This window comes from Corvus hawaiiensis, chromosome 5 (genome assembly GCF_020740725.1).
Source record: "Corvus hawaiiensis isolate bCorHaw1 chromosome 5, bCorHaw1.pri.cur, whole genome shotgun sequence".
Classification (NCBI taxonomy): Eukaryota; Metazoa; Chordata; class Aves; order Passeriformes; family Corvidae; genus Corvus; species Corvus hawaiiensis.
In genome coordinates, this window is record NC_063217.1 from 69,091,754 (window position 1) to 69,112,206 (window position 20,453).

The 20,453-nt window shown below is 40.9% G+C and overlaps 1 protein-coding gene across 3 annotated transcripts in view; it reads right to left on the reverse strand.

The window, feature by feature from the left end:
* Positions 1 to 517: 517 nt before the first annotated feature.
* Positions 518 to 20,453, reverse strand: part of LARP1B (La ribonucleoprotein 1B) — a 29,096-nt gene continuing 9,160 nt past the window's right edge. The window contains exons 4-19 of one of the 3 annotated variants that reach the window (XM_048302857.1): positions 18,836 to 19,004; positions 17,221 to 17,364; positions 14,257 to 14,400; positions 13,982 to 14,150; positions 10,008 to 10,152; positions 9,635 to 9,809; positions 8,663 to 8,835; positions 8,122 to 8,493; positions 7,149 to 7,269; positions 6,428 to 6,633; positions 5,930 to 6,036; positions 5,294 to 5,448; positions 3,653 to 3,797; positions 3,048 to 3,157; positions 2,689 to 2,816; positions 518 to 2,483 (exon numbers count right to left, since the gene is read on the reverse strand). In XM_048302857.1, the coding sequence (XP_048158814.1) occupies positions 2,262 to 2,483; positions 2,689 to 2,816; positions 3,048 to 3,157; positions 3,653 to 3,797; positions 5,294 to 5,448; positions 5,930 to 6,036; positions 6,428 to 6,633; positions 7,149 to 7,269; positions 8,122 to 8,493; positions 8,663 to 8,835; positions 9,635 to 9,809; positions 10,008 to 10,152; positions 13,982 to 14,150; positions 14,257 to 14,400; positions 17,221 to 17,364; positions 18,836 to 19,004 (2,685 nt within the window). In that variant the 3' untranslated portion in view covers positions 518 to 2,261. Of the gene's footprint in view, positions 2,484 to 2,688; positions 2,817 to 3,047; positions 3,158 to 3,652; positions 3,798 to 5,293; positions 5,452 to 5,929; positions 6,037 to 6,427; positions 6,634 to 7,148; positions 7,270 to 8,121; positions 8,494 to 8,662; positions 8,836 to 9,634; positions 9,810 to 10,007; positions 10,153 to 12,967; positions 13,215 to 13,981; positions 14,151 to 14,256; positions 14,401 to 17,220; positions 17,365 to 18,835; positions 19,005 to 20,453 lie in introns of those variants that run through there. The other 2 variants (XM_048302856.1, XM_048302859.1) reach the window with 2 other exon arrangements.

Sequence of the window (20,453 nt, forward strand, 5' to 3'; positions counted from 1 at the left end):
GTGGGAAGGGATGTTGGATACACATCAAAGTTACAGCCCTGCAACAAGGACTATCAGTTACTGAGGTGCTGAACCACTTGAAGCCAGAGAGTGAAACAAGCAGCCAAGGCAAGGATCGTTTTTCCCACCTATCTGCAAGGGAAGAGAAGGCAGATTCAAGCCCATGGGAAGTGAAAGGGGCATTCCTGAGAGGCAGCCAGAGCTGTGGATGGGCTTGGGTGGTGTTTTTGTCCAGCTCACTACAGAGGCCAGCAGGTAAAGTATTCACTCTCCTTGCCTTCCCCCACATTTATCACTCACTTCTCGTATTTTTGACAGATACCCAATCATATGCCAAAAATAAATCCATCTTGAACTTGCAGAAAGCTGGCTCCCATTCCAAGAAGCACTTCCACCTTTAGCAGGCTGGGTTTCCCTCAGTGCAGCAGAAATTCCCATGCAAATCTACATCCTTACACTCTTTCAAGCTGTTTTTCTTCACACTTTTTGGGGGAAAAAAAGTTGATATACAACACTATTAGGGTTTTTTGTTGTTTTTATAAAATTTTCCAAGATATCACAAAATTACACACACTAAAAGCTTAATCTGCACATTTTCCAATGAAAAATTGAAATAAATTTATTACTTGTATATACAATTTCAATCCAAATTTACATTCGCATCATTTTCATGGGTAGCAAAAGGCATGGATCAAACACAGGATTGAGATGTGTCACTTCAGCATATTTATAGGATATTTACTTAAAATCTTGGTATGTGTTCATTTAAATTTATTTAGAACAGGCCACTGACGAAAGGCTGGATTTTGTGCTGAAATGGTATAAACTGTGGGGAAGGTCACTGCTACCATCCGCTCCTTTCAATGCAAACATCCATCATTTGTTTCAGTGATTCAGTGATTCAGTGATTCATTCACAGGACAATGAGAAATTAACAGATTCATTATAACCTCTGAGAGCTGATAGTTTAAAGCTCCATCCATGGCTGTGCAGTCAGTTTAAGGCATCTGTGCTAGATAACACTTTTTAACTTTAAAAGTTGACTGAAGTAATTCTGCAGTTAACTAATGAAAAGCTGGAATTCCTCTCACCTACACCTGGAAGAGAAGTTATTCACCTGGTTCTTCTTGAGTCTTTAAAAGCAAAGTAATGAAGTTAATAAGACATGACAGGTTATAAACATCCCCCCCTTTCAGCTACAAAAATGGATTTGTATTTGAATAACTTACATTCAGTGAAATTGTCTTTAGACCTGTTTGAAATCATTTAGGCTTAGCGAGCACGATTTAAGCAGAACTTCATTCAGATATTGCAAAATAAAGCAAATAAAAATTAAAATTTACAATACTTTGTTTCCCTCCAAACTAATTATTACTTGAAATATGGAGAAAAAAAAATTCAAAATTACCTCTCCTGCTAGAGTTCATAATCATAAGAGAATTCAAATGAAGACACCTCTCAAGCCCAGAGTACGAATAGTTGGCTATTTTAACAATCTGCACAAACTGTAGATACTGAATGTTAATTTAAGACACTATGAAATCAAAAGCTTGATTTTCCCCTGTAGTTTTCTGTTGCTTTAGTTATTAAAGAACCAGTACTGAAGGAAATACCTGCAAAACTATCCCAGTTAAGTCCACTCAAACTCCATACTTAATAAAATACTAACTATGGAGACCCTGAAAAAAATAGAAGCTATATCTTTAAATAGAATCCAGAAATGCAGTTTCATATACAGCTGCATGTTCTCGAGTGTGCTTTTGCAGAAAAACAGACTTTTTGATAGTTAGCTTTGAAAGCAAACCAATTACATAGATCCTTCTTTTCCATTTAATAGTCTACATATAATGTAATCTTTTTTGCTTTGGTAGAATACAAATAATGGGGAAATATGGGTAAGGAAAGCACAGTAAATAACATGAATATATATCATACCTTTTTAAGAAATCTGAGCTGAAATGTAAGGCATCCCTTGAAGTATTTTTTGCATATGCAAGGAATGCAGTTCTTTGTAAACAAAAGCTTGAGGAAAGCAATACTGAAGCCAAAGATTCTTCCCTAGGATCCTTCCAATGATCCCATAACCAAGAGCAACTCTCCTAGGGCAAGTGTTTTGGAACTAAATCCCGTGAAAAAGAATCCCATTCTTTGTCTTTCCATACATTTTTAATCACGTAGTAGAGATTGCCTCGCCTTGAAGATCTCCAGATTAGAAGAGTGATGCCAAAGCTGATTCTCAAGGGCACAAGCTCATCCAAAGTCTATTTTTCTGGTACATCACTTTCTATAGATTTTGTGGCAGCAGTGCTGCGGCCCACGGAGGCGTGCACGGTATTCCCACAGGAAATGCTTCCCAGCGGCCGGGACTGACAGGCAGCGGGGGGTTTGGTGGTGGAAAGTGTTTTAGAAGAGTTAGACTGATGTCTTCGATGACCTGAATCCTCACCTGATCTCCTCCTGCCAGATTCTTCACCAATAGGAGGCTGAAAATAAACAGGGGCAACCTGTTACGTGTTTTGCCATAAAGCCAGGTATTTTTTGCCTTTCCACAACTCGTAGGACTGAAAGGATTAGGCCCTTAGGATTTATCAAGCTGCTTTTTCATGAAATCAAGTGCTGCTCTCAGATTACCTTGAAGCAAAAATACTAGTACACCAAATATTATTTAAAACAGGCATTGAAACTTACATCCACCCTGAAGTCCTCCAGTCTCTTAAATTTACTCAGGTACTCTTGCAGTTTGGGGTCGACAGCTGGAGTCTTGTGCTGAGAGTATTTTAGGTAAGCCCAAAATTTTTCCAGTCCATACAGCTGACCTAGTAACAGAAAAAGATAAACAGAAAAAGATAATTTTACCACTTTACAAAGGTCAAATTTAATTAAAAACTTAATTATTCACTGGTAACGATATTTTTAAGAGAACTGAAGATAAAAAGAATACGAATAAAAGCTGTTCTCGGTCAGGTAACAAGTCAGTGCCAAGGAATTGGGATTATCTTCAACTAATGTTACCACAGTGTGAGCAGTGACAAGCCTGTGATAATTACCAGCTTCATAGTCCCTCTTTGTTTCTTGTTGGAAATCCTCAAATATTTCCTTCCTGAATTTCTTTTCCAGGCCATAGCTGTAAAATCTGAACAAGCATTCCAAGCCGTACCTGGAACAGAACAGAGAGGTACAAAAATCTACCTTGTCTCTTTGGCTCAGAAAAATAGAGGTGGGGGAAATGGGTGGAAGGAAGGGAATTATATCCAAGAGCTAAAGGGCAGTGACAATTTCCTTCGTGGTCATTTTTCTGGTATTTTTGTAAGGCAAGAACCAGTCTGAACAAGTAAAATGAGGTAAAGAATGTCTTCACCTATGGAAGGAAGAATCTTAAGAGTGTTAGTACAGAACTGACTCGTCATGGTCAACAAGTTACAGGATTTTGTGGAACTCACAACTGATTGATTACAGGTCAGGAAATGTGGCCCATTTAGCTATTCATCTGCAAAGCACAAATATATACAGATTTTTGCTATTAAAACAACTTAGACACACTGCTATTTTAAAGATTTACAAAAAGGCAAAGGTAGTACTAAAAATGTTCACTGCAGATGTATGTAAACTTCGCAGTCATTAAAAGGAGTGGTAAAGCCTCAAGAAAAAATACCTGTAGTGCTCTTTTGCATCCTCTAGAGCAAGCTGTTTGAATTCTTCATACATTTTCTTGTTGAAGTGATCTCTCAGAAAAAAGGACCAGAAACGAAAAAGTGTGTTCATTTCTTGGGACTGGCCAATTCCCAACCGTTTCCTCTCTGGAAGAAAAAAAGAAAGGGAAGAACAAAACCACTAATTTAGTTTTTCACCAGAGTATTTTAAAGTGCCTTGCCTTTAGTAAAAAAACACACCAGATCTTCTGGGAGCTTCAGTCCAAATTTGAGTGTAATTTTTTTGTCAGGGAACGTAAAGTTAAATGGAAAGCAGGGTTCCTAAACAGAAGCACCAAATAAATTTTGTTTGCCTTCTGTGATAGGTTAGCAAGCACAGTCCTGGAAGGGATGTCCTTGCTAAGGGGTGCTTACAGTTTCCTCTGGGACCTGATAGAACCTATCAGCTGGCCAGTTTGAATATGGACAATTCTTTAAGCCACTTAAAGTTGTGACCACCTCTGTGATACACACTTAAGAATAGACAAACTCCCCCCCAAGCTCTCTCTCGTTTCTGGCGCTGGGACAGGTGGCTGCGGGCCCCGTGTGGGGGCCAGCGGGCCCGGCCAGGCCCTGCTCGGGCCAGGCCACGGCCATCCTGGAGCCGATGGACCTGTTCCAGCCATGGAACCTCCCCCCCCGAGCTGAAAACCTGAGGGAAGAGAGAGAGGAGATGCTTAAAGCTGAAATTCTGTTGTGAAGCTATGATATATCAGAGTATCCCGTTGTAATTTCATGAAGATATGGGGGGTGGAGTGTTCAGCTCATAAGCAAAAGCACCTGTGCTGAGATAGGCAGATGCTGACACAGCTGTAATTTCATGAGAAGTTTGGACAGGGAGAGATGAACCAGATGAGGACTTTTGCTCCAAATGGGAAAGGAGAAAACCTCAGTCCCTAGAGATGCTCCCAGAGATAGTCCTAACAATGAAGATGAGGAGGACCCTTTGCTCCCAGGGAAGGAGAAGGGCCTCTGTTCTTAGAGATGAAATGCTCCCAGAGATGGGTGAAGAGAACTTTTGTTTCTGAACAGCTCAACCTTAAAATTGTACCCCAGTAATTCAAGAGTGGACCCTCGAAAGCAGTTGCGGGAAAAGCTGCAAGTCGGGGGAAAGGACTCACACGCAGGCAGAGAGACTCCTCTTCCTAAATGGACTGAACAATATTTGGAAGTGGGCGGCTGTCTTGTTGTGATAATGTTTTCATAGCACGAGCAAGAAGAGACTTCTCTTTCTAAATGGACTGAACAAGGTTATTATGGAAGTGGTAAACAGACTGAACATCTTAAGGGTTGTCTTTTTACATTGTCAGTGGGAGAAGGGAAGAAGGTGGGGGGAGGAGGAGAGTTCTGAAGGTGGTTTAATTTTTTTTTCTTCTTTTAGGTCTGTTAATAAACTTCTTTATATTCTTGCAAGGTTGGCTGCCTGCTTTGTGTTTCTCCTCACTCTCATCTCACAGCAGATAAACAGTAATGAGTATTTTGGACCAAACCACTACACCTTCCCAAGAAAAATTAAGGATGAGGAACAATGTGAAGAAAACTGGTATCAGACAACACCTGGGAACTTCTACCTAAAATTTGAGGAAGTGCATGGAGCAGCTTACCCGTTAAACACCTTCGCCAGTATTTGTGGTACACCTGCTGAGTAAAGCCATTCTCCTTTAACAGTTCATGAGATGGATGCTGGAATTTGGGAAGAGAATTTGGAGTACAGCCGTAACCTGCCAGTGGAGCTCCTTCTGAAGGTGAGGCATTGGAACTGCTGGAGAAAAAAACCAACATATTTCTGACCTATAAACAGAGCTTTTCTGCACAATCAGTTTTCACCCACCCTGACCTATGCAAGAGCTGCGGTACGGTCACCTGGTGACTGCTGCAGTGTATCTGGGTTTGGCTGCACCTCAAGAAAATCAGATTTTGTGCTAATATGTCAAAAACAGGCAGGTTTGGACAATGATAATTAAACATTACTGATTTTATGGTCATGCCTGATTTTTAATGACCGCTGAAGTGAACATCAGTGCCTCAAGTAACATTAATGCTGCTGTATCATGGATCAAACAACGCTGTGAACACTAGTCTGCCTAGCTTGTTTCCAGACAGTATTCCATATTTTTGTCTTTCTTGAGCATTCTTTTCTTGCTTCCATTGTATTTATAAATTGCCTTTCATAGCCTGTTTCTCCACTAGCAGTGAGAACTACCTGCCAATAAATTTTGAATAACAACAACAACATTTACCTCACAGAGGAAGTTCTTGGCCTGTGGTCTCTGGAATCCATGACCCAACCAACATGGCATTCCAAGGGAGGATTTGTACTGTGGCGCGTTTTTCTTTTTCTTGGAGTCTAAGAAAGTAAATGAAGGATTTACTTCCCTAATTTGACTTCACTCATTCTCTCCCACTTAAAACAGAGATCTAGAAGTTTTATATTCTGTTATCTAACAAGTTATAAAGTCACAAGACCACAGTTTCATAACCTGAAGATTAGTCTTATGTAACTAACCAAAAATCTTAAACACTACACTTTTTTTAGCAAAGACTTCCAAGGAAGAAGACTCAGAAAACATTTAATAGAAATAAGAAAATGATTATGGTAAATATTTTGGAAAATAACAATAGGAGTACAAGCATTTAATTTTTTGCCTTTCAATTCTTGTTAAACTGTATGCAGAAACATGAGTTTTGTAGGCTTTTGCTGGTTTTGGGGTTTTTTTTAAATATGTTTTTTCATTTACCTTTACATCAAAGGATCGTGCTTCTTTAACAACAGGGTAGAACCTGGGTGTTTTGTTGGGATCCTGGAGCCTTGGGGTGCGAGGTGTTCGTGGGATAAAGCCAGGGTGGAAACGGGGCGAATCTGGGACTGCTGTTGGCAGCGACCGAGCCATTCCTGCTGTTGGAGGTACTTCAGTACTTAGGAAATTACAGGCCAGCTCCTCTGCTAAATATGGAGGCAGGAAGGAGAAAGGTGGTTTTACTGAGCTACTTTAGAGATGCTATTAGCATGTAACCCAGTAAATGTTAATAGTACTACTCAAAGAAATACCTCTAAAGATAAGATTGGGATTTTGTGACTGCTCAGTAATGCTATGATACAAGTAGTAAATTCTTCTTATCTCATTTCCTTCCATCCCTGTGTCCCATAAAAACACTGGTTTCTAAAAAATGTTTCACAGCTTCAGTTTAACTTTACACATTGTAAATTCCAAGTCACACAAAGAGCACCTGGTGTTGATGGAGAGTGACAACAAAGCAGAACAAGCGCCAGCTTCTTGTCATTCAACTGAAACCATGCTACCCATGAACAGTTGGCAATTTGAAAAATTAGCAAAGAAAAAGCCCCCTCAGACTGCTGACTGAACCAAAATTAAAATACTGCACAGGCAGAAACCGTCAAAACACCTACAGAGTTGTTCTTTATTACAGATTCTAAAAAACAAATACTTTTATACTTACCTTTCTGTAAACCTCGAGGTCCTGGAGGAACTTCCTGCGTTGGATCAGCAGTTTCTGGTGCAGGACTAACGAATTTGTCCTTATTAATGAGGTTTAGCTTCTTAAAGTTCTCAATCTCTTGCTGAATTAGAGAAAGCAAATTGTAAATGCAAAGCAGGGTAATAGATACCACCCTGAGAAACAGATGCATTTCATGAAGAGAAAATAAGCCAGAACTGACACACAAGAACCCCCACACCTGTCTCAGGTGGGACTTGTGTATGCTCTGTGTGAAAAATCTCGTCAAATCATTGTCAAGTCCATAAAAGCAACAAAAAAGAAAATATTCTCTCTTGCAGTTTGCTATTTCTCACTGCCCTCTTCATGTTTGCTGGTTTTCTTTGTCCATTTATTTCATATTCTAAATTCTACCTTTATTTCTTGCTCTTACTCTCAACATCCATTTCCACCTTTGTCCACTTGCTTTTGGATGGACGTGCTCCATTTGTCCATGAAGCCACTACCCCCTCTTTGTGCACAGATAAAGCCCCGTTCCCTCACCACTCAGTGTGTAGGTAACTTCATTCTAACTATTCTTCTAACAAACTACAAGGCAAACAGCACCTTAATACAAAACTACTTTAAAATGACTGTATTACTTCCCTCTCATCATCTCATCTCTGACACATACCCCCCTTCCTCTCTGGGTAGGGATTTGCAGTTGTTATGAAACAAACTATTCATAGAACAAGAAAACATTGGAAAACTTGAACCATCTCCAAAATGTTAAAAAAAAAAATTCATTCAATGTTTTTGGTCAAGTCTGTGGTATGAAAACCATGGGTCTGCTTTCCACTGTAAAGGTAGCTCAGCAGACCTGCAAATTACTGTCACTTTTCTGTAGCATTTTACAACTACATAGCAGAAGGCTGAAATTAATTTGGGAACTGTTTGGACAGGCATGGTTTTCAGGTCAAAAATTAAAGAGAATTACCTTCACCGTGGCATCGTTTTCACTCTGATCCATCCACAAATCCTGTTCGTAGTAGTACAAGCCATCATTAATGACTTTAGCAAGTTCTGATGTGATTTTTGCACGGCACACACGGTTGCCAGCACGGTCTCCACAAGGATGTTTTTTCACATATGGGGGTGTCTGTGTTACAATCAAAATCTTGTTTACATCCTGATCATCAATTTCATAATCAGAATCGCTATCTGACCAATCAGTAAATTTATTCTTCCGACACTGATTTTGTTCCATCTCTTCATCAAACAAAAATTCAAGTTCTTCCTGTTCTTGTTCCTCGGGAAGTGGGGGTGGCTGGTGTTGATCTGGTGTTTGATCAGGTACAGGAACAGTCTCCTGAGTTGGAAAAGGTTTTACATTTGAGTTGGATAATGATTTCCCAAACTGTATTGCATTCTCAAGCATCACATATGTTAAGACGTTTAAAACCCTGGTTTACAGTGTAACCTCAAAGTTGGTTTTGCATGTGTTTATTTGAACATAACTTCAAGGGTTTTGATTTTACCTTTAGCTTGACAGTGGATGCACGATGCCTCTTCTTCACTTCTATCCAAGGTTCGGAGTCCAAGTCAGGCAAACTTGTAGACAGTCCCTTAGACATTGTCTGAAAATTACTTGTTTCAGCGTTTTCCTTTGGACTCAGTGGGCTTCCCACTCTTGGAGAACTTGGTGCAGACTCTAGCAGTAGAAAACAGTAGTTCAGTTCCTGTTGTCGATTGTTTTGGTTTTATTTTGCTTGTTTGTCAATTGTTTCACTGGTCTTTCTTTTAACCACAGCTACCATTTTTCTACCTCTATGGATAACTGTAACACTGATCAAAGAATTTCTTTTCATTTTTAAGAGACAGCTTTCCACAGTTCACCCAACATTTCAGAATAAAATCAGTTCTAAGAACTTGTTTCCATGGAAAGTTTCTTCATAGGCTGTGAGACATTACATTTGTTGAGGAGAAAAAAAAGCACAGCATCATTAGGATCCTATTTTCTCCACATCATTTTCTAGCTCTGTGGATGGGTGCCTAACTCCATCTTCATTCTTCCCATTTAATTTCAGCCAACATTTTAGTAAAGGATTTCCTTGCCAAGGGTTGTCAGCAAACAAATCCATCTCCCTATTAATAATGTGAATGAGTTTCACATCCAAAACAAGGAGGCACCAAATAAAGAGTGAACTTTCAGCTGCCACAAAAATGAAGCAGAGTTTAGGACTAGTTTAAGATTAGTGTTACTAATTCTACAGGACTGTAGTCCACCATTCTGTATTCTGGAGAATGGTCACAGCCATAACACACAAGAGACATTTTTATCTACTTAACATCAGCCATGTGACTTGGCAAGTGCAAGGCTGGCACGCAGAGCAGCTGAATAAACTGTTACCAGAAGTACAACTTCTATTATGAAATCAGTATCAGGAGGCAAATTTCCTAAGCTAGACCGACAGCACTAAACTTATGTTTCTGTAAAATAAATCTTTTACCAGTATGTGAGCCAAAAGTTTGGCCTGGTATGAATTCTGGACAATTGATGAGCTGAGAGAAGTCAGTTGGAGGCAGGTTGCATGGAGGAGGACCTGGAATTGGCCACTTTTCTGGATCAACCCTTTTTCGTAGTTTCTGATCCACAGTTTCAACTTCTGTACTGTCCTTTAGGGCCTGTGTGACAAGCACATTATAACATTAAAAACTACCAACAAAAAGAAAAAAGCCCACCAACTTGGCCACTTATAGCCTCTTTATAGAATCCTTGTCATTACAAACAGAAAATTTTATTAACTTCATAGTGCTGACTTTAAATGGCAGCACAGACTTAACCAAGCAACTTTTCAAATATATGCTTCTGAATGATTTTACCTCCAAAATGAGAGCAGCATTCGTTGTCAGAGCTTGCATCCGACGGAAACTGGCGATCAGTGACACAGGCAGAAATCCTTGTTGGTCCATCTTTCTCCTCAGAAAGAAGTCTCTCTCCAAATTTTCTGTGCTGAAATAATACTCACTGCAGAACAAAACATACAAACCTGAGCTTACTCTACACTTCAAGCAACCTAGATTCCTTGTTAATGTCTTCCATTAAAAGACAGAGTGTATTTTGACATCAACAGAATCATTCTTCAACAGCTGTATCACTACAGAAGACCCACAGAACAGCAAGCATGCTCGACAGCTTAAGATAGACTTATGACTCAGTACAGCGGGGTAAAAATCAAAGCCTTGTTACATTTGCACAACCAAAAACTATGCTCCAGTTTTCCTTCACCTACCCCCTCCCTCATTACTTACATGGACAGAAGGGAACAACATTGTCTTGGCCTCCATACAGATGAAGGACAAGCACTGCTTACAGTCAGGGCATAAGTTATGTCCCACACAGCAATATCAGTTCATCCTGAACTGCATCTTTTATTGTCCCAGTCTCCAGTGCATTGGAAGGTTTGAGTATCCTACCTGAGTGTGGAGGCACAGATATATACTCTGAATCATCAAGCATGCTTGTGAGAAGATGAGAAAACAAAACCAGTAATGCTGTATTTGGCATGAAACTGTACCAAAAGGCACAACAGTTCATGGAGAAAAAAAGTCTTACAGAATAGATGGTGTTTAGTGGACAAAGAAGGACAAGGACATTTCAGGAATCTGGTAATACCACAGAGATGAGGGACAAACAGCAGAAAGACAAATCTTCAGCAATGAAGCTGCTCTAGGAAATAACCCAGGTGTCAAGATGTTTTATACTTAGTGAAGACAAAAAGCAAGGAATTCATATCATGATCTGTCACACAGAGCAAGGGAATGAGAAAACGTCCTATGAAAAAGAATGAAAAACCCCCTCAGTTTAATCATGATGACTGAAATCTAGGCCTTTCATAGAGCTTACACATCATACCACGATTTTGCACATTACATCCAAGGAATACTAACCCCTCATGGCGTTCAGAAAAACGCAAGTAGGGAAAGACTTAATGGAAAGCAGTTAAAATTCTGTTACAGAAATAGAGGGGTGCAAAAAGAAAATGAGAGGGTATTAAAATGCTGAAGAAAAAAGCTGCACATGCAAATGTAAATAACGATCATTCTAATTTCAACAAAGTAAAAAACACTAAGTCTCTCCACTGAAGCTGGAATCAAGGCCAAAGTCTCCAAGAGCAGAGCACTCTGATGCCATCAATGACCCAAGCAGCACCTGGATACCATTTCTTTCTCCAATTTTGTGTAGCTGAAGAAATTTGAAGCAAAAGCTGGCTCTATGAAACACATGGAATCACACACAGAATATTCTGAGCTGGAAGGGACCCACAAGGATCCTCGAGTCCAACTCCGAAGTGAACGGCCCAGGCAGGGATCGAACCTGTGACCCTGGCGTTCCCAGCACCGTGCTCTCACCAACACTGGGCTCTAGGACAGAATGAATTTAAAGTCTCAATGCTGGACAAGATGGGACAAATGGGAACGCTGCTACTAAGTCAAAGCAAACAGAGAAGAGAACAAGGCTTTTGGAGAGTTAAGCTCTTACTCAGAGCCAAGTATGATCAGTGAAGCAACTGGGCACAAAGAGAAAGTTTCTTTCAAGAATATCCTGTCTGCTGTTCTGAGCTGCAACGTTCCTTTTCCCCTCCCAGTCTAGAAGATAAGCAAACACAAATGCCATAACCAATGTTTTACTAGTGTTACCTTTACAATCATACAGTAAAGGTAAAATCCTGTAACGATTCACCTAGATAAAAATTCCATAAGCAGAAATGGACAATGACTGAACTTGACTCAAACTGCCTCCCTTGATGTCCATCACTCTAGAAAAAGGAATGTGAAAGACCATTAATGATAAATGAAGACAATGCAGGGGTTTGCTCCAAGCAGAGGGACGAACCTAAACACACACACCCCCTCCAGCTTTCCTCTTCTGCCTTTTCCTCAGAGTCCCTTTGCTTACTCCTGAATTGATATTTGAACTTTTATTTATTTATTTTCTAAAGCAAGAGGACTTTTAAGTAGGGTTCTGCTGCACGTTGCAGAATGAGGAGCTGCTAAGCACTGAAACTTTTCAGGCTGACAACTTCAGCCTGTAATTAACAACACAGAAGATATTTTGGTATGCAATACAAATATTACTCTCTTGTAGGTCGAGCTGGTTCTTGGGACAAGCATAAACTGCTTGATAGCAGTGTGTTTCTTCCTGTAATTACACATCAACTCAGTTGGACAGTGTCTAAGATTTTTCTCTATTAAGCACGTAAACTTTTAAAATTTATTCATCCACTAGGATTCGATCTCACTTCTTTAATATATCCTGATTTATTTTGGCCTCCAATAGGAGCTCTGAGACATAACAATTTGGTGTACCTTTATTCCATATATAATTCCTTCTTTGGCATACTCACTTTAATATTTTATAGCTAAGTTATCAAAGGCAGACAAAGCCACCCCCATTTAGAGGTGAATAATAGGTAACTGATGAATAAAGTCTGTTTCCCATAAGTTTTAATGTGATAAAAGAAGGGAATAGATAAAAAACCACCTTTTTCTTTTTTTTTTTTTTTTTTTTTGTCTAGGGAGAATAAAACTAGTGGAGTTATGTTCTAACCCTGCTCAGGAATCTCCCTCTCATGGAAAGCAAACTCCATAACCAAACTGCCTTAGGAGTTCACACCAGGCAAGCAGCCAGTGGCTGTGGTTATCCAGCCATGCCAAGTCTTCTACCAACATCTGCCAACCTCTCGGTGCCAAAACGAAATACAAATATACCCAGAAGTCAGATGTGACCAATGCTGTAAGTGGCATTTTTCTCAGCAGAGGGGGACATCGTCATGTCCTACCTTAGGAGGTCTGGATTCTACACTGCATGCCCAGAAATCTGGCCAACAGTGGAGTGGCTGTGCTCCTCCCCCACTTGTCTGAGGACAGTGCAGGCCGATTATCCTGACATGGGGGTACATGTCCACTGTCAGGTCTCATAGGGGCCTGGCAGCAAGAGTAAAAAAAGACTGCAATAGAAGTTTTGAAGTTGATAGCCACATGTCAGATACTTTCTGCCCTTTAAAGAGGCTTTTCTCTTCCTTTTTGCGTCAACTGTAACAAAAGAAGCGAGAATAAAATAAGCAAGTTGCTGTACGGAACATGAGGGCAATCAAAAACCACCACAGAGGCATTGCAGAGAAATGCAAGTACTGAGGATGAAATATCTGCCAGCGGTGGAAACTGTCTCTTTAAAATGAACTAGTGCTTTCCAGGCCCTTTTTGACTTGTCTCCTGGTGATAATCAAGCCTTCCAGATGGTTTCTCATTGCCTAATGGTGTACACGAGAAAGTAAACATTTCAGATTATTGAAAAATCAAGTATCATTGCAAAACTACTCTCTCTCAGTTACATGTTTCAGGTGAACCACACTGAAAACATCAAACTAACAAGACTTCTCAAAGTGAAATTGAGAGCAAATAGGGGAAACGTCACCCAAGAAGAGCTTTATAGGCAAACAGACCAACAGTACTCAAAAGCACAAGCTCAGAGACATCCATATCTCAATTACGTGACAACATGAAGAGGGTTGTGTACCATCAATAAAGCAGTCATACGAGTTAGAGCCAGACTACAGCACAAGATGCAGAAACAGCTTCCTTAAAACTCCTCCACATTACTCAAGTTTTTCCACCCCACCAGTGAATAAATTCGAGCTGACACTAGTAATGGTCAGAGTTAACTCCAACAGTTAAGCTGAAACGCCTTAATCTCCAACTTGATACGGATAATAAGGATCCAACACTGTTTGAAGTGAGTTATTTTTTCTTAACTAGATCTCTGAAAATATTTATACATTAAGCAATCTACTTACATTTGGTGCCTTATATATTCCTTGAGAAGTGCTTCATCCACAGAATACATCTGCACTCCTGTTCCATCACCATAGTAATAAATCACACCAGGGTTAAGCTCAGGCTGAAATACTTGGTCAATTCCTTCACCATACAGTTCTTGATAACCAACTGAATAGTCAAAGTTCACTGCAACATAGATGAGAAGATAAAATAACAACATTAGAAAATGAAAACAACAACATTATAAACATAGCTTTAAAATTTTTTGCGAAGTATCCATTTCTTTGCATACTGCTGGGGCTTCCTCTGCCTCGTCCTCTTCCTCTGCTTCTCCCCCTTCCTCTGCCTCTGGAGAATCCTCGGACGCTGCCACCCTCACTCCTCACGCTGCACACCTCGTCATGGTCGTCTCTCTTTTCTCTATCGCGACGCCAATCTTGAAGAGAAAAAACCACAAAATACCTGCAATCACAATGAAACCTCCTGGTGCCTGTAAGTCCCTCATGACCCCAGAGTTCTCAGCTTGCTCCCAGGCAATCCACAGCCTCAGCCATGCTGGCTGAAGCAGGGGGTCAGAGCTCAAGCTGCAGGAGAGGAACAGGAAAGGTTTGCCAGCCCTGCCAGAGGGTGAGTCAGGCAGGAGGGGTCAGCAGTAAGGTGGCAATCGATTGACTGGCAGTCAGTCTGAAGCAACTGGACACTCTGGTGCCAGCTCAAAGATCACGGTACCTACGATCAGCTCGGGGCAGGAAGGAATGATCACGACAGTTCAGCCTCCTCCTGTGGACAACTCCCACCTCCACTAGAGTAAGATGGCAATCACAGAATTGCAGAATGGCTTGGGTTGGAAGGAATCTTAAAGACCATCTGGTTCCAACCCCCCCCCACCATGGGCAGGGACACCTTCCACTAGACAAGGTTGCTTGGAGCTCCATCCAACCTGGCCTTGAACACTTCCAGGGATGGGGCATCCACAGCTTTTTGGCATAAGCTGTGCCAGGGCCTCACCACCCTCACAGTAAATTTTTTTTTCCCGTTATCTAATCTAAACCTACTTGCTTTCATTTTAAAACCATTCCCCCTTGTCCTGTCATTCCATGCCCTTGTAAATAGTGTCTCTCCATCATGCAGGCTGGCTCCCTTCAGGTACTGGGAGGCCACAATTAGGTTACCCCAAAGCCTCTTCTTTTTCAGGCTAAACAAACCCAGTTCTCCCAGCCTTTCCTCACAGGTGAGATGCTCCATCCCTCTGATCATCTTGGTTTCCCTCCTCTGGAGTCACTCCAACAGCTCCATGTCCTTCCTATGCTGGGACCCCAGAGCTGGATGCAGCACTGCAGGTGGGGTCTCAGCAGAGCAGAGCAGAGGGGCAGAATCCCCTCCCTCCCCTGCTGCCCATGGTGCTCAGAATGCAGCCCAGGACATGTTTGGCTTTCTGGGCTGTGAGTGCCCATGGCCAGGGCATGTCCAGACTCTCCTCCACCAGCACCCCCGAGTCCTTCTGGGTAGGGCTGCTCTCCATCTGCTCATCCTCTAGTCTGGACTGATACCAGGGATCACCCTTATTCAGGTGCAGCACCAGCACTTGGTCTTGTTAAACCTCATCAGATTCCCAGGGGCCACACCTCAAGCTTGTCCAGGTCCGTCTGGGCGGCATCTGGCCCTTCAGGCATGTCAATTGCAGCACTCAGCTTGGGGTCATCTGCAGATGTGCTGAAGGTGCACTCCATCCCTTTGCCCAGTTCCTGATGATGGGATTCCCACAGCAGTGGCTCTCTGGAGTCTCCCTTTTGTTCCCGGCGGCAGCAGCTGCCAACCACTCCCCTGGCTCTGCCCATTGAATAGCAACTGTCCAAACCAGACCCCAGGGACCTTGGCTCCATCCTTAAGGACAGGTGTAATTCCCACCTCACTCGTGAGAGGAACTGTGTCAGAGAGGCTTTCATTTTCTTTCTCTTTCCCTAAGACTCGCAGAGACTTCCATGTTCAGTCAGTCACCTTTGCTGAAAGTTTCTCCAAGGTGTAACTGGATAGTCTTTCAGATGCCAGGGGGACCACTCTGCCACAGGAATGCCTGGGGATACAGCCCCTACTTGATCCAATTGAGAGCTGCTAAATTTAACAAAGGACTAACTAAAGATATGTATTAAAAATCTTGGTTTAGCAACCATTTTTAGTGAACCCTACAACCCCACATGTACGCTCATACACTCAAGTCTTGTCAAACAAGACCCTGAATTTACAGAGAATATAATCTGTATGTGTGTATCTCACTGGGGATTTGGACCTTAGAGATCCCAAATGCATAAGTATTGCTTGAACTGTTTTTCCAGACCGGTTTAAATTTTGCATCCTAATTTTGCCTATGGCTCAGACTCATACAGAAGTCCTACATAAAACATCCTCATGAGCAAGTTTGCACTTAGCACAAAATGAAGTTTTTAATTTAAACACAACATTCCTGAAAGGAGCAAGGATGTTTTATGTTCTCTCACACTGAAACTGGTCCTGAATCACTCAAACCTTGAGGTAGAATTCATGCTGCAAGTTTTCAGCCATTTGACCATCCTAAGGAAAAACTTAAAGGAAGTGGTAACTGGTAAAAATCCTCCCCTTGCCCATCCTTCAAAAATCCAGATCAAGCTCTTACATCCAGTTCCTAAAATGACTTCATGAATTCCATGTCAGTAGCATCCAGTACTTTTTATAATGAGCAAACATTCGAACTGTTCATGTATAGTGCAATTTTAAAACTTAAACCAAAGATTTACACTCAGCCTAAGATTTCTGCCACCCAACCAGCTCTGTTCACAACATCTGAGGACCAGAAGCAGCACCAGTTGTGGCGTTAGTACAGCTTTTTGTATTGCCATGCTGAGAAATAGGTCAGGGAGCTGAGGGAATCGGTCCAGCTCACAGGAAAAAACAACATCAGTAGAACTGCCAAAGCAGAGTTCAAAGTGTAGCTCCACAAGCAACTGCTCTGGTAGCAACAAGCTGTGGGAATAGCAGCAGAGTAGGACAGAGCAGACACCTTCTGAGGCTATTTCCGAACTTTCTGCATTATAAAATTGTGGGACAAGATTGCGCAGGGAGCCACGAAGAGGAAAACAGATGCTGCTGGTTACTGGCAAATATTAACAGCCAGTTTTACCTCCTGCAGGTAGAGCTAAGTTTCGACATAAACTGCCAGCTCATGTGATATTACACTTTATTTGCCACCAACAGCAAGACCCAGAGACTGAGAACTACTTACTTCTTGCCTCATTCCTTCTGTTGTTGTGAGGTACTAACTTGTTTGTTTCCAGCACAAATCTGGAGCTCGTTCGAGACCCTGGTCTGTCTTGACTGTCTGACCTCACATCGTCCAAGTGAAGTGGCACCCATTTCTGCTTGTTACCTTGAAAAGTTAATATATTACTCTTAGTTATACTAACACTTGAGGTTTCAGCTCCTGAAAAGACTCTATAGAATTCTTCTTGTAAAACTAGCAACAGTTAATTTCAAGTTTTAAAAAGCGGGAGAAGCTTAATGTTGAAATTTTAAGATATTACAAATGATTAAATAATAAATGCAGTAAACAAGAATTTCTCAAACTCAAAGGTAACCTTACCTAAGCTTCAAATATAAGAAATAAAGGTGAATTTCATTTAATGGCTTTTTAGATGCTCCATGGCCAAAAATTTATAGCTATGTCAGTGTTAAATATAGACAGTAAATTCATTGCTATGCAATTCCACAACTTGTATATGAAACACTGAGGTAAAAAACCCCCATGTAAAATTAACCATCACAATAAAGATTTCAATCACAGATCATACAAATTTTCCTGAGAATTTAGCTGTGATACTGTATTTTCACCTCAAGATATTCAAAGTTCATTCACATGCATCAAAAATTACTAGCAAAGCTTCATTTTGTTTCATTTGTAGTATTTTGTTTTATTTTTATGGCCTAAAGTATCCACTAACAATTCATTTAACTATAGTATTGATTGGTATTGTGGGGTCCATTCTTTTGTGGCTAAGAAATATAAGCAAGTACACAAAATGTGCTATCTGCACGGGGGGGGGGGGGGGAGGGGGGGGGAAGAAAAACACGTTTTACCTGTGGAATGCTTTGCTTTAGATTTCCACTTAGACTGAAAAAATTAAAAGCAATATAGGTTTTGGTTTTATATATATATATATATATATATATATATATATATATATATTTATATAAAGATTAATAAATCTAAACAGCAAAGGTCTTTAGGATCTGGAAAAACACCAGCAGGGCAGCAAGACAAAAAAGCAGCTGATGGCAGCAAGATCTTGAAACTCTTTCTGCTGTTTCTCCAGCCTATTCCAATCTCCTCACCAAATGTGAATCAGGTTTGCTTCCCATTTTTTGTAAGAGATTGGATCGAAAGGAAGCAAATAACCTGGCTTAGTTTTCAAATGATCACTTCAATGTGTAAGCTAACAGCAGAACATGAAAACTGATGTGCTAGTGTATATGCAGTAACACACACACATATATATATATTAAGTTAAATTAACACAGTGCTACCTATCAAGGGAAATAAATATATCAGAGACAGTACTGGCTTGTACAGCCATGACAAAATCTTCCAGAAATTGTCAGAGCTCCAAGGACCATCAACAGGGCACGAGCTGCTTTTCCCCCAGAATTCCTACCTGACTAAGCAGAACGCTCCGAACCCTGAGAGAGGCAGCCTGGCTGAGGCTTCCACACAGAGACAGCAACATATTCTGCATTCACCCAGCAAATGCAAATCATGAGAAGCTTTCTTGAGTCACTCAGCTGGAATCGATGCAGCTGTATCAACAGTGACTTACTGCATCATACACAGTGCCTTAGCTCACCTTTTTTCCTTTGGTTATTAGTTTGAGCTTCATCTTCACTCGTGTTCTCTGCCGGACCATCTGGCTTTGCCTCCGGATTGTCCTTGATTCCATTACTGCTTTTCTGATCAGATTTCTCCTCCTTTTCTCTTCTATTTGTTGGCTTCTTACTGTGACTTACAGTCTTACACTGTAAGAGACACAGGTAATTATTTCTGGCAGTACAGCTGCTGCTAGCAGGAGGTGCACATTTCCTTTACCTATTAAAATTCCTTTTTTATTACCTGTTCTCAGCCTCTTCAGCAGGGTGAACTTTAAGAACTGTCTTGTTTTATAAAGCATCTGTTTAAATAGCTTTATTTTCTGCTAACTTGGCAAGAATATAAAATGAATTTTTAGATTAAGAAAAGAAAGTTTTTGGTTTTTAACAGAAGATGTAAAATGACAGCGTGCACAAAAATCATTAATCAATCCCTCAGATAAGAAAATTTATTTTATAGGAAAGAAAGAAATATTCTCACTAGTATCTACTGTTCAGACTGATTATCTTAAAAAGCTGGTCTTACAGAATACTGGGAGGGAGGGCATTCTGCCCCTCTGCCCCACTCTGGTGAGATCCCACCTACAGTGCTGCCTCCAGCTCTGGGGTCCCCAACATAAAAATATGGACCTGGTGGAGAGAGTCCAGGGGAGGCCAAGGATGATGAGAGCGCTGAAGCACCTCTCCAGTGAACACAAGCTGGGAGCTGGGATTGTTCAGCCTGGAGAAAAGAAGGCTTCAGGGAGACCTTATGATGGTCTTTCAGCACTTAAAGGGGGATTATGAAATGGGGACAGACTTTATAGCATGGCCTGTAGCAACAGGACAAGGGGGAATGGTTTTAAACTAAAAGAGTTTCAGGCAAGTTATAGGAAGAAATTTGTCATGATGAGAGTGGTGAAACAGTGGGACAGGTTGCCCAGAGAGGTGTTCAGATGTCCCATCCTAGGAAACATTCAAGGTCATGTAGGACAAAGCTCTGAGCCTCTTGATCAAGTGGAAGATGTCCCTTCCACATGGGTTGGGGAGGCTGGACTAGAAGACCTTTAAAGGTCCCTTCCAACCCAAATCATTCTATGGCCAGATAATATTTACCTGCAAAACAGGAAGTCTTGCAGACATTTCTGCTAAAGAGAAAGAATTTTCCTATATTGTGGAGACAGCTTTGAACCTGCTGGAGTACATACAGCAGATACTGCAGTACTGTGCTGTAATTAATTTGAACACAAAGCCTTCCCTTAGACAAATAAGCTAAGTTTAAGTACAAACAGAATGTCATTTTGTTTTACAGACACTACATGAATTTGGACACTTTCAGTTATAAAATGCATGTTGTTGAACCCAAATGTTCTGGTTTCCCTCACCAAGAACACAGTAAAAGCACCACAGGGATCCTGCTGCAGAGCTAGAGCAGAGTGAAATGGCACCTCACCATTTCAAATAATCTGTGCTCTCTTCTTGTTTTAAATAGCATCAGAGAGGTCTAAAATACATTATGCACTTATCACTTGAGATAAAGAGAAAGGAAGATAATTTGACAGAATAGATGTTAACTTAAAACCCAGGAGGGGGAAAATATATCAGAAGAATAAGATAACT